The 18,401-nt window shown below is 33.1% G+C and overlaps 1 protein-coding gene across 1 annotated transcript in view; it reads left to right on the plus strand.

Annotated features, from left to right (window-relative positions):
- The window catches only part of LOC129223280 (peroxisomal acyl-coenzyme A oxidase 3-like), a 62,426-nt gene that overhangs the window by 26,716 nt on the left and 17,309 nt on the right, over positions 1-18,401 (plus strand). Inside the window, exons 10-13 of the mRNA XM_054857849.1 lie at positions 3,414-3,534; positions 4,955-5,074; positions 7,090-7,200; positions 10,350-10,504. Of these exons, the coding sequence (XP_054713824.1) occupies positions 3,414-3,534; positions 4,955-5,074; positions 7,090-7,200; positions 10,350-10,504 (507 nt within the window). The remainder of the gene's footprint in view (positions 1-3,413; positions 3,535-4,954; positions 5,075-7,089; positions 7,201-10,349; positions 10,505-18,401) is intronic.

Below are 18,401 nucleotides of genomic sequence, written 5' to 3' on the forward strand. Positions count from 1 at the left end.
GAAAAGCATGTGACTGGACAGGTGAAATTACTTTGGGTCTAAAAAGAAGTAAATATAAACAGGTAAATTACAAAAATGTTTGCTGGAATTGTTTTGTGCACCAAAACATGTGCTTTGCTTGAAGCATTGACGTTTATTTTCTTCGGTGATAATGAAGTGCTCAGTCACATAATTATCTTCATGATGTCGAGATGAACCGTTGACAAGCAAAACTTATAGGAACTCCTGAAACTGTTGCAGATTTATATCTAAAACAGATTATGGTTTGAATGAATAGTCTGATTTATCTGAAGAGAAATATATTTCTAGCGATGAGAATAGTTTGCTTTCATGAGATTATTGCGAATATTTTTCGTAGCCTAGATTTGCAGAAAAGGATTGTTCTTCTGAGTTAGAAAGAGAAGAAACCTCGCTAATAAAAACTGATGCTCAAAATTTAAAAAGTAGTGAAAGAAAGAGTGAAAAGGGTCCGACGCCGAAAAAAAGGAGAAAATTTCAAAAACAGAACTCCTATTTCTTCAATTTCCGCCAAGTCATCCCCACTGATCAATTTTGCTGCATATAAAAAAGTAAGTAGCTCAGAAAAAAGATTAAAATAGTGTGAAATTAAATTATGCGGAACTAAAACTACGAGCATTTGTTCTAACTTCCAAACAAAAAACTGTTAATGACTAATATACAGGTGACGTGATAACATAAGTATTTCGAAATACTGTAAAAGATAGTAATGTACGGTATCTTGCGATATTAAGATATTTTTTAAATCAAACACATGCATGATTGATTATAGTACTTGTTAGTTATTACATGCTAAAAAAATTTCCTCTTTTTTGTACAAATTTCCTCTTTCTCAATGCCAATTGTGTAAAGCATGTGTATTTCACTTGATCGAACGTAAAATAAAAAAAAGCTATCTGAGACTTATTTGCAGACTATATTAGGATTAAATTGTTAAATTAAACTTTGATACTATGAAACAAATCTTTTCTATGGCTGAAAATCCCGAAAGGAGGAAATTTCTATTATTTTAAGTATGGCGGTCAAAGTGACCGCTGCTCGTCTTTCTAGGTATACGCAAAACGCCGTCTTTCTAGTGTTAAGAGGACCATTGATCTTCATTGGGGACTTATAAACTCACTAGGACCAGCCTAGCTGGGCCCAGAGCCTGTTGCTGGTCGTCACATTTGGATGTAACTCTTTTCTAATTACATCATAATGTTGCAAGACAGTTTTATTTAAATACCTTATTTATTTATTTTTTCAAAACTTTTAACACTCTGTTTTATACTTCCAACTATTTTTCTTTTTTTTAAAAATATCCAGATTTCTGAAATGTTTTTCATTGTCATGACTTGTTCACATAAAGCTGCTATTATGTGCAGCAACCAAGCAAATCCACTTTATTTATGGGGGATAAAAAGCAACTTTAAAGCATGCTTTTTTTTCTTGAGGCGTCTTTAAACATTGCCAGTTTAATTGAATTTGAGAATCCTCAACCCGGAACATGTCGACTGCTCTCTTCTATTCCTCTACATACATCAAGCTTGCAAACGAACATGGAAATTTTCTCATAGTTGTTTGATGTTGCAGCGATCCAAATTGCCCTGTGTAATATGAGCTTTAGGAATCCTTGAAAATAATTTGCTAGTAAAAACAATTTGTTTTAAAGTATCACTATTATAAATTTAATTAAGTTTATGATTACTGATCCAACAAACTATTAAACAATCAGTGAACTAACTTTAATATGAGAAAAAATTAGGAGCAAAACATAAATATCTTAGATTAAATTATTTTTATGAGTGTTTTGTTTTTGGATAGTTTTTTTGGAATTGAGGCATTAATACTATTGGTGCAAGTAAAAGAAACAAACCGAATTAATTAGAAAACTCTTATTTTTCACACTGGTTTCTTATATCACTGTTAATGCCATTTCTAAATCAGAAAATAAACAAATAACACTAGTCAACATCAAAAATGCATCGGGCTCAAAAATAGCTATTTCCGAAGTAGTTTGCCGACACTAAACACTTAAATCATCATAAAAAGTTCAGATTAGCTCTAGTTTTCAAGCTACAGAGACAACTAGGATAGTGACTTCTCACTAATGTTCTTTTTTCCTGGCAGATACCCCCCCCCCCCCACCCCCCATGGAACTGTCTTCTAAACTTCGATCCCTGGTTGGGTTAGAAAATGTCACTACATAAAACCGAAATGGACTTGAAGAAATTTAAAATTCCATCTATGCTCGTTCTGCTGGGGATAATAAAAACTTTGTGAAAAATTGTGAACAAAGACAGTTTTCCAATACCTTACAGGGAAACTTCCTAGATGTATTGAAGCTAAGGTTAAGGAGAGAATTTTTAATGACTCTTCAAATACGCGCAATTATGAAAATCAGTTTTTGAGAACAGATTTGAAAAGGAAGGAAAAAAACAAATAGGAAGCTTTAGGTACAAGTATTTACAAGTATTTCTAAGCAGTAGAGAAGACGAGAATTAAAAAAAAGTTGGTCAAAAAATCCTGAGACTATTAATGAATGATAAGTCTCTGAAACTCTTATTTTCTCACTTCCTCCAACAGGATATTTTGCTTAGAAACTGTGAAGCTATGAGCGATGGGCATGAGGAAAGGTTTTGCCAAGATATCTTTACAATAGAACGCAGATATCAGGGTCATTGGGCTGAGTTTATAATGGTCGCTAAATGCTGCTGAGCTATTACAAGAAGTACTTCTTTGACATACGAAAAGCTATGCAAAATGAAGTGTTTACAGCAACGGGCCAAAAGCAACCACTGCTTTCGGAAAAATAAACATTGTTGAATAATACAGGACCTATTTAATAATATTTATTGCACAGGATTTTTTTTTTTTTTATTTCAAATCAATGTGTGGTTGCTGTGCATCTTTCTTCAGTGGGCTTTTGTGTATCTTGAAAACAAGAGCTAATAAAATAATAATAAAAAAAAACACTACCATATTTGTTTTTCGACTCAAAATTAAAAGGAATTGACTAAAACCAGGATGCAGAGAAAAAGTTGTTTTTTGTTGACTAGTGTAATTTTTGAAAAATGCTACTTTAAGTTTAAAGCCACTGTTATGACTACAGAACACTATTACAGTACAGTGTTATAGGATGACTAGTTAATGCTCAAGTTTCAGTTTGATTTGGAGGAACCTGATTATTTTAAGCCTTAAAGTCTTCCTAAAACAAGATGGAAAGACTGAATGTTACGAGGTTGATCATATGCAAAATGAAATTGTTTATGATATCAGCAAAATCAGAAAAATATTTTGTAAACTGCTAATATCTAATAGGAATTTAAAATAGTGGTTTTAATAGTATTTAAAAATAGTAATGAAAAAATGAATGCAATAATTCCAACCACTAAAGTGTGTGTACTAAATTTTAGTCTGACCAAGTTGGGGAGTTTCATGCTTTATGTTCTGCAGCCAAACCAGTTATTACATGGACAGCTCGAGACGCAATCCAAGAATGCAGAGAAGCATGTGGAGGCCATGGGTACTTACAAGGTATTATCATGTATTTTGTGCATAACCAATTGTTTTTTGTAATTTCAATATTTTTATGCTACATCTTTTTATACTTTTATATTTATTAAAATTAGAAAAGTGATAATGCTCAAACTCATCCTCTATAATGCAATAAAAAAGTTTCTGTAAGTAATTTTGAAGTGCAAAATGAGACTTTGCCCTTGTTGTGGGATTGTTAAGCTGTTATATCCATAAAAGAGCTAAAAGTAAAAAAAACCTCAAAAAGAAGCTGCGTATGGTAAGTAAATATGTATCACACTGGTAGCTAAATATATTTCAGTATACCAGTGCAAGGTTCAGTATACCTGCAAACATGGTATGGCTCCACTTCAAAAAGTAAAGCTAAAGAAAAAATTGCAAGTTAGTAGTTTTTAATGTACATTTTTTCCAAAAATCTTATCATTGCATTTTCTATACAGTCGACTCCGGCTACAACGTGATTTGACTTACGCAAAATGGCTATAACATATTCGAATTTTAGAGTTAACGCGAATTTCTCGTCTATAATACGAATTTTTTGGAAGGAAGTATCAGCTTCATCATTAGCCACTAAATATTGATTTCGTGAATACTATTACATCCCTTTAGGCATCACTTACAGCAAAAGTTTCCACACCAAACTAGTCTACGCATTGCGTTATTAATCACTCAGCATCATTCGTTTATTTAATTTTTTTCATTTGAAATATTAAAGTTGATGAAATATAATGGTACCTTAGTGGCACCTTCATCTAAACTTGGTGAAAATGGGAAGACAAAGAAAGTTTCTAATTTAAAAAAAAAAAAAGAGGGGAGGGGAGCTAACATTCTGGAGATGCTTGAACAACTACAAAAGGTCGACGGTAGCGCAACAATAAATATTAGTGAATCTTTCATGCGTACTAATAAATATATTACTATATGCTGTGCAGTACTATTATAGTGCAACATTTTATTATTGCTACATACTGTGCATACCGTGTTTTATTTTATGTCTTTCCCTTCCGTTGTGCATCTTAGTATTTCATCTTGAATAAAACAGTTTTTTATTTTTTAAATACAGTAAAAGTTCAGTTTTTTTATGTAAGAAACTGTAATGTATAGTTGAGGAATGCTTTAAAGCAGTTTGAGAGTGTTCATAAGCGTCCAAAAGAATTTGGTATGCTTCTAAAAAATTTGTATACACATATTTTTCCACAACGTGAAATTTCGACTTACGCGAGGAGTCTTGGAAAGCATCCCTCGCGTAAGTCGGGACTTGACTGTATTGCACTTGACTATTGTGTGTGTTAATAAAAATATTGTGCAATAAGTATATATATTGTGTGATTGCTAACACATATATTGTGTAATTACCATGATTTTAGTATATTTTAACAAGTTTTTGCAAGAAAAATTATTTTTTGTATTTTTATTACAGCTAGTGGTTTTGGACATCTAAGAAATGATAATGATGCAAATTGTACTTATGAAGGAGACAATAATGTATTGCTTCAACAAACTAGCAATTACTTGCTGGGGCTATTAAGAAAAAAAGCAGGTAAAGCATTCCTTTCTATCGGTTTGTGAGACACTGTTTTAAACTGAACAGTAAATCTGAATTCCTGCTGTTCAAAACTGAAAGCAAAATTGTATTTTACTGTTATAAGACTTTATTAAAAGAGTTAAGGGGCACACATTTCAAAGAAGAACAGGATTTCCAAAAGTCAAGAGAAAACATGGTTGCGTAGATTGCTAATTGTTGCTTTAACTTTATAAGTTGCAATACAGTAAAACCCCTCCTGACGGACACCCCTCAAAGGCGGACACCCCTCTTATGCAGACAATTTTTAATTCCCCAGTTTCAATGCAAATAACATTATTAAATCACTAATTTATTTCCATATTTCTCTTACAGAAGAAGAGTGAGAGATTGGGCTCCACCCAAAACTTCAAAATTTAAGTCCAAAATCCTGTTTTTATGGCGCTAATAGAAAAGAGGATTGGGGTTCTCTCCAAAATTTTTTTCAAAACAGAAGTCAGTTTCACAAGTTCTTTGGTAAAGTTAAGAAGTCGGAGGCTTGTGAAAATTTTTTTCCCGAAACTGAAGTGTTAAAACTGCAATTTTATTGCTATCTTTCGAAACATTAAGGTTCCTTTGTGTGATCAGAAATTTTTTTTTACTTAACTGAAAAATGCAATTGTAGGATGTGTTTGTTGGCATTGTTAGAGCTGCTCTTAATGCCAACAAAGACTGGGGTTTCCTCCCAAAATATTTTCTAAATTGAAATTACTTTTTAGCTATATTTGGTGATGATAAGAAAATGGGGAAGATTCTACGTTTTTCTTTAGAAATTATTTGATAGCGAAGTTCCAAAAACCCAATTGTTGGCTATCTTTGGTGACTGTCACCAAAAATGTTGAGAAGTCAAACGGCTCTCTCCTGGAAACTTTGAAAAGGATAGCTTAAAAACGACTTAAAATTTTGTTTGATAACTTTGAAAGAGAGGGCAGAGGGAAGCTTCCCTCCCGAAGTCTTTCTCTCAGCTATAAGCTATTTTGGGCTGTCTATCTTTCAGAAGAGAAAAAAAGGTTTTGCGGGCTTCCCTTGGAAATTTCGGAAAAGAAATTCAAAGCTGTCTGTGGCGACATTTGGAGACTGCTCATAGGTTTGGGACCCCCTACCTCAGAATTTCTCTGAAGTTGCAGTTTGAAAAAACGCACTTTTTATCTACTTTTGGAGAACAACAGCGTCGTGTAAGAGAAAACGTGCGGGTAAAGTGATAGTACAGAATAAAACGAAAAAAAAAAGTTGAAATAAAAGTTTCACTTCCATCGTGTGTCTTTACAACACACATTTTTTCATTTTAATAGAAAGTTTCCAAGAAACACTTTCTTAAATCCTTTTCTAGCCTTCCGAAAAATTGCGGAGCGAAAAATATTTTAGCTCCTTCCGCAAACTTACGACATTTCATTGTTTCCTCCACTGTAGTACAGAGGAAAAAAAAGGTGGAAAAACCCTTGGCTCCATGATTTCCCTTTGCCATCTCACTCAGTTTGTCGCTTCAGACAAAGGGAAAGAAGAACCAGCAGTGGTGCTGATAGGTTGTTAAATGTTTTTATGGTACATGTGGGTCTTTAGGGGCAACGTTTTATAAACATGAAATTCCAAATTTCCAAAAAATGTTTGTTTGGCCAAGCACGCAAGCGCTAGAGTAATTTTATGATCATAGTGTACAAGACTATTTTTTTTGGCTCCAGTTTGTCTATGCCCTTAAAATCATTTTGGGAAAATACGCTGAATTATTTTTCTCATGAAAAGCATCGATTTGCTACCCCCTAAACAGTGCCGCCCAGGGCGGACTACCCCTTCTGCCCCTCCCTAGCTATGCCACTGGGGGGGGGGGGGGTATAGTTTTTATTACTTAGAGCTGTATAGTTTTAGAGTCTTATTTTTTTGCACCAAAAAAGTGTATTTATATTGTCATTATGTCAGCAAAATTCAGCTGTATTATTTATATCAAATTAATAAAGAAAAGTTTGTATTCTGAAACACTCTTTTTTTTGTCTATGCAGAAGGATCTGAATTCATTCACTTAGAAAGTGTAACTTTTCTTGATCACATGGACAGCATACTGAAAGAAAATTTTCGAGCATCTGTACTAGAAGATTGTTTGGACATGAAAGGTAAACCTCTCAGATATTACACGATGCTTCATTTTATTTCAACTTCTTGACAGTCATGAGTCATCACATTATTTAGCAAATATGATGCAATGGCCATAAAAAGAAAAACTTCAAACACTCACAAATATAATGTTTACATTGTATCATTGTCTTGTTTAAGTACTAATCACTTACAGATGAAATTCATTTGTATTTGAAGTAAATTCTAACAAACAAGATGTACATAACCACAGCACAATTACTCAAAATCTTCCACTAGTTTTTTTAAAAAACTAATCATACTGTATATTTATTAAACCCTTCCGAAAATCCGGCATCAATTCTTAGGGTGTTACAGATTTAGAGAAACTATATGCATGTGTTACTGTGACAAACCAAAGCCTGATAAATGTCAAGGTTCACTAGCAAAAACATTAGCAAAAGGCTGAATATTTTGGGTGAATTTTTATATTCTTCAGTTTCAATCTTTCACACTGATATATACATTATACATGTATAATCAATGGCATAGCCAAGGAAAGTTTGAGTGTGAAAGAGTCTCTACTCCTATTCTATTATCAAAAAAGGAAAATAACTGAATTCCTTAAATTAAATCTTATGTTTTTCTTAATTGAAGTCAAGCATTTCAAGCAGTTTTTGTGGTTTCTTTATGTTTTGTTGAGTACCAACATGAAGTTATAGATGTTACCCTATTTTCTCCAAGTTTTTAAACCTCTGTGTACGGCTCAGTTTTTATGCTTTCCAGTTCTGAACTACGGGTCGATTTTTTAATGTTTTCTCTCTTAATATACATATATTACAATTTACATCTTTATCAGTTCTATTAAAATAATACAAGAATTTTATGTTTTACGTTTACAAAAAATTATAATACGGCACCTGCTATTTCAGCAAGCAAGTTTTATAAGTTTAAAAAAAATCATTCGATTTTTTTTATTTTCAGATAAATGTAATTTTTAACCGTTTATCTCAAAAAATAATACAGAAATTTTGCAATAAAACAGAAAAATTGAGAGAAAAATATGAGTTTACTTTCTTAGAACACACACACATAAATGTGAAAAAAAAAAAAAATCCATCCATCATTTCTTATTCCCGCATAGTGTTCAGAAATGCTTAGGGGCCATTCATTAATTATGTAACGATGATTTTGGCACTTTTTGACTTTTTTCCCCCATGTAAGGGTACATAAGATTTTTGTAACCCTCCCCTTTATTCTTTTGTAAGATTCTATTTCATTTTCCAAAATAATAAAATAACAAATCTTTCATCCCTGGAATTGTTATTAAATTCACTATTATAAAATTAAACTTTTTTGTGAAGAAATATTTACTAAAAAGTTGGAATTCAGACTGAATGTTTTTTCGACATTTTTTTTGCATATGATGCGATACTTATTAAAAAATAAAACATGTCATACATATCGCGACATGCATTCTTTCATTATATTTTACTCTATTCATTGTTTGTAAAACAAATGAAAAACAGCTCATCCTAATACCTTCCAGACGCAAATGAAATAGGATCCCTGCCAAACCGCACAATTTCTAATGTAAAATATTGACTTGAAAATTTTTACTTAAGGATGGGTTTGCCCCCCCCCCCAAAGTAAGGGTATGTAGAGATTTTTCCACCTCCCCCTCGGGACCTTACATAATTAATAAATGGCCGCTTATCCCATGAAGGACCAGCATAAAGCAAAGCTACAAAAACAAGCATCAAATGATGTTTTTTTAACTTACACAGGTAAATAGCGGGATCAGTATTGGAAAAGGGGGAAAAAATTCTTCGCCCACGATTTTCACGTCATTTGTAGTCTGGGATGAAACTGATTTCCCGCTCAAAGAGCCAGAGCCGTATGCAGAGGGTAATTCACTTTCAGATTTATATTTTAAATATTTAACAGTAAGTAAATGTACCTACTTCTAATCATGTTTTTACAGAAGCATCACTTTTTTTAGTGTTTTATTTCCATGGGACAAAATATAAACTTGTAAAAAAAGCAGTCGAAAACTTTGTACTGTAGAGTAAGTAAAATGACACAACGTGCATAAGGTACAAATAAAAGGATTTAAAAGCGAATTAAAAACTCAGCAAACAGTTGTTTCGGGGCTATCAAATACAAGCTCCTTCATCAATGCATAAAAAGAAGAATGAATGGTTCAGCAATGCAAACCAAACGAAAAATGAAAGGAAAAGAAAGTCAAAGAAAGAAATGAAAGGAAATGCTAATTTATAAAATTTATAGCATTTCTTGTTAGTGTCAAATGACATACATAGGACAGACTCGATGTTCTCTTAAATTCCGTATTTAAGAACATGAAAATTATGTCAAGAAACAGGATTTAAAACGCTTGTCTATTGCACAACATTGTTGGTCGTACAATCATATTTTCGGTTTTTCTCCAGCCAAAATTATTCATGGGTGTTCTTCAATTTAGAATTAGATTTTTGGGAATCTTATAACATCTGGAAAAGTTCTGCTTCAGTAGTTAATGATTTGTCGAGTACGCCTCCCTTCCCTGGTATTTGGAAATCTTATCTTTAAAAACATTTTCGTCCGTGACATAGCCCTCTGTATAGGTGTCCTTGCTGTTCCTGTGACGTAATAGTTTCCGGTTCCTTGTCTATTTCCTTTGCTTCCTTCCATTTTTTGTTCATTTTTTTTTTTTTTTTTGGTTTGCATTGGTGAACCATTCATTCTTCTTTTTATGAACTGATGAAGGGGCTTTCATTTGATGATAGCCCTGAAACAGCTGTTTGCTAAGTTTTTAACTCACTTTTAAATGCTTTTATTTGTACTTTATAGCCTTGAAACAGCTATTTGCTGATTTTTTAACTCGCTTTTAAATGCTTTTATTTGTACTTTATACACGTTGTGTCATTGTATTTAAAATATAAACTCCTCTGTTATCTTGCAATTAATGTTATGCATTGGGTAATATTTTCAGTATAAACAGTATCTCTTCTTCCAAATAGAGAAACTTGAATTTTTCACTACCTTTTCTCTTGTGTATCATTTTTTAATTTAAGAACTTCATTAATAAAGCAATTATTATTTCTTTTGAATTATTTTGAAATGTAACATTTACAGTTCAAACCTGAATATGTTATAATAAAGGTAATTATTTTATTTTTTGTATTTGTAGTTATATTAGCTGCATATCGTTGGTTAGTCTGTTACCTTATGAAGCAAAGCTCTGACAAATTTGATGGATTAATGAGAGAGTACAATGATACTTTTGTTGCTAGAAGCAACAGCCAAGTATTTTTCTGCAGAGATTTGTCCATTGCATACTTTGAAGTAAGATTTTTTTTATTTGCATATGGTTGTTACTAACAATGAACAAGTTCGGTAGTAGACATTTCAAAAAACAATTTTGTATGCTCGGTGATTTTTACTTTTTAAAATTATTTTTAATTTTCTCTTCTTATTTCATGTTTTCAAAACTTGATATTTGTGGATCTTGCTGTATTAACACAATATAGTTAAATATATGTACCGTAAACTCCAGATTATCTGCGAAATTGGGTGGTACAGTAACTGCAGATCAGCAAATTTGCAGATGATATGCAAAGTAAAAAAATGATACTAGTGCATGCAATAGCTGTAGAAAGATCAATAATACTTGCATAAATTTAAACCATAGTTAAAATGGTAACAGTGTATAAAAATTGTATATAAAAGCTAAAAAAGGATCCGTCATTATTGCAAATGGATTACACACATAGGCGAGAAAATAGTGCAAACAGATTAACGCTAGAACAATGGAGAGGCCTGTGTGGCACCGCTTGCTTTTTGTTTCTCAGTAACTCGAATAATAATTAACTTAACATACTGTCTCTTTCTGATTTTTCATAATTTGAGCCTTTTTTTGGGTATATTTAAGCATTTAAGCATCAGCCTCATAGGAGAGTAAATATTGAACCGTATGCCTAGCATGACAAGAGGGGCCAGAGTGGCCCCTAACGTATTTTAGAACAAAACGGAGAAATTCCTGTTTCTACTTACTTGCTACACGTATGAAAAGTGTCATTTACTTTAGTTTGACCTTGACCTTCCTTTATTTAGAGATGGTTAGAATTCTCCCCCCCCACCCCCCACTGGTGGCAACTGGACGACTAACAATCACGGTTGCTCTTCTATAGAGGAATAAATTTTACATTTTGACTTGTAGAGATTAACCTCATGGTATACTAGCTTTCGTTCTGTTTTTATTTAGCTATTAGAGAAAATGTGTCGTGCACGTGGACTGATACAGAAGGAAATTTTGAGAGAATTGCAGCACTTAGATGAGCTTGATTTCTGCGATAGTGAAAAGAGTGATTTAGAAGGAGGCAAAGGACTGGCAGCAAAAATTCTGATATTGAATCGAGTGATTCTGAAAGTAGTTTACAGTATAATAAATGCATTGAAACTTCTGATAATGAATTTTTGGAATCTAATTGGTATAGTCCTTCAGGTACTTCGAAGTGCAGCCCAAAATGCAGCCGAGTCAGCAAATTCTTTGCAAAATCCTGGACGTGGGCGTACCAGGGGTATTTGTAGCGGTATTAGTCCAAAACGTCGCCAAAAAAGTCTTGCTCATAAAATTTTACCTTCAATTGGAATGGAAGATATTTCTGCGGATTACTGTAATGGAATTAACTGTATGGAAAGTAATTCCACCTTCTGGTATAATAAATCAAAGTGCAGCCCAAAATGTAGTAAAAGAAGCAAGAGGTCTACCAGGGTTCGTGCTCAATTACATTAAATAAATTGAAGGAGTCTTGGAGGAGTTTTGAAGGAGTAAAATGAGGTTTTGAAGAAGTACTCAATGGGCTGTCATTAAATGCCACACTTTTTTCAACATATTTGATCCCCTTCCCCTTTTATTGCAAAGTGTCACAATTCGCGTAACTCCTCCTCTTGTCGCATGTCAAATTTTTTCTAAACATATTGTTACAATAACTATGTGATGTCATTTTTTGCCACCCTCTCCTTTCCCCTTGTCACACTTTCATGAGCCCGTCTCCTCCTCAAGGCATGGCATCACTTGTGGATGACCCTTTTACAATATCATAACTGCGATTTGCTAAACAATTGTTTTTTTAACACAATCACTTAATACAGTACATCTACTTATGTAGTTTTAAATATTTAAATATTGATTAGACAACCTGACTTTTGCTGCTGAGAGTTGGGTGGAGGGAAAAACAATAATCATAAAACTTGAAAAAATAGCCAAGCACCATTTAAGCCTGGTTTACTTCACTTACGAAATATTTCAGTCTTCTAATAAAAGTTTCACCGTCAATTTTTATGACTTAACTATGATCAATTCGTAAATCACATCTTTATGAAAAAAAAAAAATGCACGAAATTACTACATTAAAATTGCCCTTGTGACGAAGTTAGTTCCCAATTGAAGTATTTTAAGTTACTGTCATAGAGGAAGATTATGTAGTCTTGAACTCTAAACAAGCAACGGTAAAATTAAAAATTTTAACCCCTCCCCCTCAAATGAGTTGCAATTGTAGAATCAAGAGGAAAAATTAAAACTCCTTTTAAAAGCCTTATATTATTAAAAATCAATGACAAGTATTTTATTTGCTATTAAATAGAAACTGGCAACAGATAAAAAGTTTAAATCATTGCTTTTAATTTCCTTGTCGGCCAACAATGAATTCGTTATCAATAGCGTGAATAAAGGCTTAGCCTTTATGGAAATCTGCTTTAAAAACATGTTATAATTCAAATTCTATGAAACATGGAACTTCCAAACACATTCTATCAGACATACGAAAAAATTATCTTTATTTTGGTATTAAATTTAAAAAATTTTAACTATGTTTTCAAGGCAAAAATCGTGAAAAACCTTTTAGAGGTTTTTAATTAATATCTTTGTTAGTTTATGTCATCTAAAGATGCAACCTAGCTAAGAACACTCTCGATCAACTCTCCTTTCGAACTTTTTTTTTTCAAAATCGGTTCATCCTTTTAGGCGCTAGAGTGCCACAGGCAGACCACACAGACACGTCAAACTTATAACCCCCTTCCATTGTGTGTCGGAGGTTAAAAAGAAGGAGTTTTGAAGGAGTTAAAACCAAAATGAAGGAGTTTGAAGGGCCCTTTAAGAAAATTACCTAAATGAAGTAGTATTGAAGGAGTTTTGAAGGAGCGTACGAACCCTGGTCTACATGATATGCTAAGAGAAATGATTCAACACATAAAAGAATGTACTGAAGAAGAAGCTCGCCGGCATCTCAGCAAAATACTTAGACTGTTTCTGTCAATGAACTCGAAGCTGTTTTTCAATTATGTACACACGAGGAGTGTACGGAGCAAAAAACTCTCCTTTGAGTACATTATGGTCCAGCACCTGGAGTCCCTTCTATTTTTCAGACTATGACTAGAGATTGTTTCAAGGAAATCATACGTTTCCTTCGCTTTGATCACAAAACTGAGAGCGTTTAAAATCTGATAAATTTGCTCTGGCTTCCGATTTATAGTATCCTTTAATTGAAAACAGTCATCATGCTACAAACCAGGAGTGAACCTCACTGTAGATGAGCAACTTCGACCATCTAAAGCTAGATGTCCTTTTACCCAATGTATTCCGAATAAGCCGGATAAATTTGGAATAAAATTTGGCTTGTTTGCATTTCCAAATATGTTCTAAATAGATTTCCTTTTACTGGAGCAGATAGTGAGTGACCAAAACACCAAGCTGTTCATGTGCATGTTGTTTTAAAGTTGTCTAAACCATACTTGGGGAAAGGTAGAAATATAACAACCAACAACATGGGCGGATTTATGGGGGGGGTGAGGGGGGTCAGTGTCCCCCCAGTCTGGGAGAACTTTATTTATAGTAACAAACACCTTCCAAAACCTTAAAAGAAAAAAACCAATTTTTTTTCTTTTTTGAATAGTTCAGAAGAGAAAATGAAGAGAATAGCGACTGTCCTTTTCTGGGGGGGAGGGGGGGGCACACCGTACATTGTATTACAATTAGTAACGGGGATGCAGAAATGTGTTGAAAACGACTTCTTTGAACTGAAAGCTATTAGGGCAAGTATATAAATGGAAATATTCACTGAACGAGCTATGCATTCAGCTGCAATACTTAAAATAATCAATGATTATTTCAACAAATTAGAAACTGAAACAAAGATTTAAAAGAAAACGGATTTACTTATAAACTAAACAAATTATAGCTTAGGGCACCAGCTTTGTTAAAGGCCCCTAACTCCCAAAAATTTCTTGATTTGTTCCTCAACAAAAAAAAAAAGAAAAGAACTTGAAAAAATAAATTTCATTTTAAAGTGCTTGAAAATCTTTAAAAATTTGGAAAAATTTGGATATAAACCATAAATTTAAGCATTTATTAACAAATGGAAGGGGGTAGAGGGATAAATGCCGAAATATGTTAAATTTAGTTCCTTGCCTCATTCTGCATCAAAAATGTAAAAATCCTGGTTCTCGCATTTGTGTAATATTACTGGAGATAAGTGTTTATGACTCTCATGTTTCCTATCTTGCTGTTTATTTAATCCCAAATGCAGTGCAGTATTTTGAAAATTCTTTTGTATTGCTTGCTTCTATCTTACTTCTACTGCATATTGTTAATCTCTTCTGCCCGGAAAAAAAACACTACCTCTATTCCTTTTCGTTTTCTGCACTGCTTGTTATTGAAAAAAAAAGTTACAATGAGAAATCTATAATTTTTTTTGCCTTTAAAACTTAAAGAAGTTGTTTCTTACAAAGTTTGAACAAGACTGTAAAACTGTACAATCTAGTACAAAATTTCACAGATTGGAAAATGCAAATGAAGTGCCTTAAATAATTTTAATTGTTCTCGAGTCCTTGAAACGGATTAGATGAGTCTTTGAAATTCCTAAGCAAAGGGTGCTTCAATTTTATTTCTTATCAAGTGTATAAATTATGAATTTTCCAAATGGGCAACTCCCTCGCTTTTTCTCTCAGAGGACTGCTGTCACTGATTTTTCAACACGAAGACAATTTTTGCTGTTTATTATCGTAATTCACAAAACAGTATTTTGCTATTTTTTCTGAGATTTTGGTAGTTCTAATTACCCCTTACAAGGCTTCAAAATGCAGAATTTTATACCTATTTTACGAAAATTCCTCCTGGGGAGAAACCCACCGGGCCCCTAAAAATTGGGTAGGTTGTTGGTAGGTAAAAGTTGTGCGGGCTACAAAAGAGACCCAAAACCTGAAAAAGCTTAGGGTCACGCAAATTAAACCAGCCTTGATTACAACTAATATTGCTCAAAAAAAAAAAATCCTGCCCCCCCCCCCCCCCAGGAACTCAGCCCTAAATCCGCCTATGACCAACAATTATCTTACAAGCCTAAAATTAGGAGAAAAATTTAAGTCTCATTCAACAAGTCTGGTTGGAACACTTAGAAGAGACCATAGAGAGGTGCCACTAATAGCAAAATTAGGGAAGCAAAACCTTCATTCCACAATGTTGTTCAAAATAGATAAGGATATAACGTTAACTGCATACCAAGGGAAAAAAGATAAATATGTATTCATACTGAACTCTCTTCATAGCACAGTAAGTATTGATGACACTGAGAAAAGGAAGCCAGAAACTGTTACGTATTACAATGAAACAAAGTACGGTGTAGATGTCATAAACCAAATAATACGTCTTTATAGTACAAAATCTAGAACTCGTCGTTGGCCTATGCACGTGTTTTATAATGTTCTGGATACATCTGCGATAAATGCTTGTATTCTTTATAAAGAGGTGACTGGAAAAAAGAAACTCAGTTGTAGAAATTTTATTTGGCAGCTATGTGAAGAGCTTTGCGCTCTATACAGAGAATCAAAACTTCCAGAAACTACCGATTCAAAAAAACTGATTCGAGAAATATAATAATAGAAAATACAACAGTTTAGAAACAAGAGTCAAATGTTGGGTTAAAATGTCCTGCAATGGAAATCCTACATGGAACACATGTCCAGAATGCAAGAAGGCAGTTTGCGGGAAATGTGCTTTGAGAGAAGCGCTTTGCATTAGTTGTATATTTCATCTAAGATTCAAATTTCATAAATAGACTAAAAATTTCACTAAATGTTGCTAAATTAAATCTAAATTACTCCTCTCAGATGTATTTTATCTGGTATCGATGAATAATCGTGAGTTTACTGTTTTTATTTATAATAATTTGTACATTTACGCATATTTTCAGGCATTTTGATACATCCCACTCTCAAGTCTGATATTACAGGGTGACATGAAATAATTTGGCACACGTGATACATTATAACTTTAATGAAAATATTATGACCAAACTTAATGAATGTGACATTATTTCATCTAATATATTTACAAATTTTCAAAGTGACTACCTTTAGCCTTAATACAGAGCTTTAAACCTGTCACAAAATTTTCAGCTGTAGGCCACAACTCGCTTACTGATATTTTGTCCCATTCCCTGCATAAGTGATTTGGGGGAAGGGAGACATCTGCTTGTGGGAAAGCACCACTTGTTATTGTTGATCAAGAGATAAAAATTAATCAAGAAACATATTGCAAACTCATTTTGCAAGATGCTGTCATACCTTGGTCGCATAAGTTCTTTGGAAACAAAAGATGGACCTTCCAACAGGATTCCGCACCTGCACACATAGCTAAAGGCACTCAAAACTGGAGCAAGACACATTTTACGGACATCATTGGAGCTCAAAAATGGCCACCGTATCCTCAGAATTGAACCCAATGGATTATTCTGCTTGGTCTATCTTGGAGACAAGGGTGTGGGCTAAACCTCATAAAACTTTGGCATCCCTAAAGAAATCCTTATGCAATCAGGGCATAAAACTGGTCAGTATTAGTCAGTATTTACAGAATTTGTCAGTAAAGTCAGTTTTTTTTTTTTTTTTTGCAAATTTATCAAAAAATTTATTTTAAGATAATATACACTGCCAGTTTTTTCGTTTTCAGATAAACTTTAAAAAATGCCAAAAAAAGCAATAAATTGCCAATAGGGGGGGGGGGGCAAGGATTTTTTACTTTTGGAAGTGAGGGGGCGGTTGCCTCCCTTGCCCTCTGGTATGAGCATTTAATTTATAAATGATTGAGAAACACAGTTACAAATGTTAATAACCCTAAATCACATTCATCACATGATTTTCCATTGAAAGTATCAAGTTTTGTATCACTTATGGGAGGAGTTCATAATGATTCCATGCCAGGTCTATCGCTCCTTTAAAGTCCTTGGTTGAAAAGTATTGGCTTCCATTTCCATAATAAATTTCTTGCCAGGCGTTCGCACACATTTTCCATTGGAATTTTGTCTGGACTAAGTGGTAGTCAATCCATGACATTGATACTACATATTTATTGTGTTAGGCATGTGAGTAAGTGCTTTGTCTTTCTGAAATACTATTTCAGCATGACAAAGCACCTACTGATGCATCCAACTCAACAGATCTGTAGTTCAACATGAATAATATCAATGTCATGGAATGGCCATTGGTTAGTCTAAACTTAAATGCAATGTAAAATGTGTGGCAACATTGAGCATTAAAATTATATGAAACTTGAAGTCAATATTTTTCAACACAGGAATAACTTAGTACTTACATTGGAAAACCATGTGTCTGAAGTAACTAGAAGTAATGGAAACACAATTTCATATTTGCTTTTTTTAACTGTGTTTCTCAACCTTAAATATAATTCATTAATTAAAAAGTATCTGGAATTATGGGACACTCTATTTTCTAGTTTTCTTAATAAGTTCAACAGATGATGTTTTTAAAATAAATTACCCAAACTTTTCTTTCACGTACTGGTTATCATTGTACACATATGTGATATATATCCCCGCATTTGTATTTTATGCTTGTGTCTATATTTTTGGGACAGGGTGTAGTTTTTGTACATGCAAAAATATCTGCTTATTAGTTATTAAAACAATCTTCTAAATGTGTTCTGAGTTTTACTAAAAGATGTTTTTTCTAAAAATTAACAGGGTTAAGTGTATAATTTATATATTTTTTCCACTTTGTATTTCCTGATTTCAGAATTTTTCTTAAAGTTGTTTTCTGCTGAGCTTTCAATCACTTAATAATATTTGAAACAGTTGCAAGATCTTTTAATTTATTTGCTTAGTTTCAGAAAAGTTTTATTCATTATACAATAAATATGTTAATTAAACTTAACTTTCAGTCGAAGTTTGTACCA

Source organism: Uloborus diversus, chromosome 1 (assembly GCF_026930045.1).
Source record: "Uloborus diversus isolate 005 chromosome 1, Udiv.v.3.1, whole genome shotgun sequence".
Lineage (NCBI taxonomy): Eukaryota > Metazoa > Arthropoda > Arachnida > Araneae > Uloboridae > Uloborus > Uloborus diversus.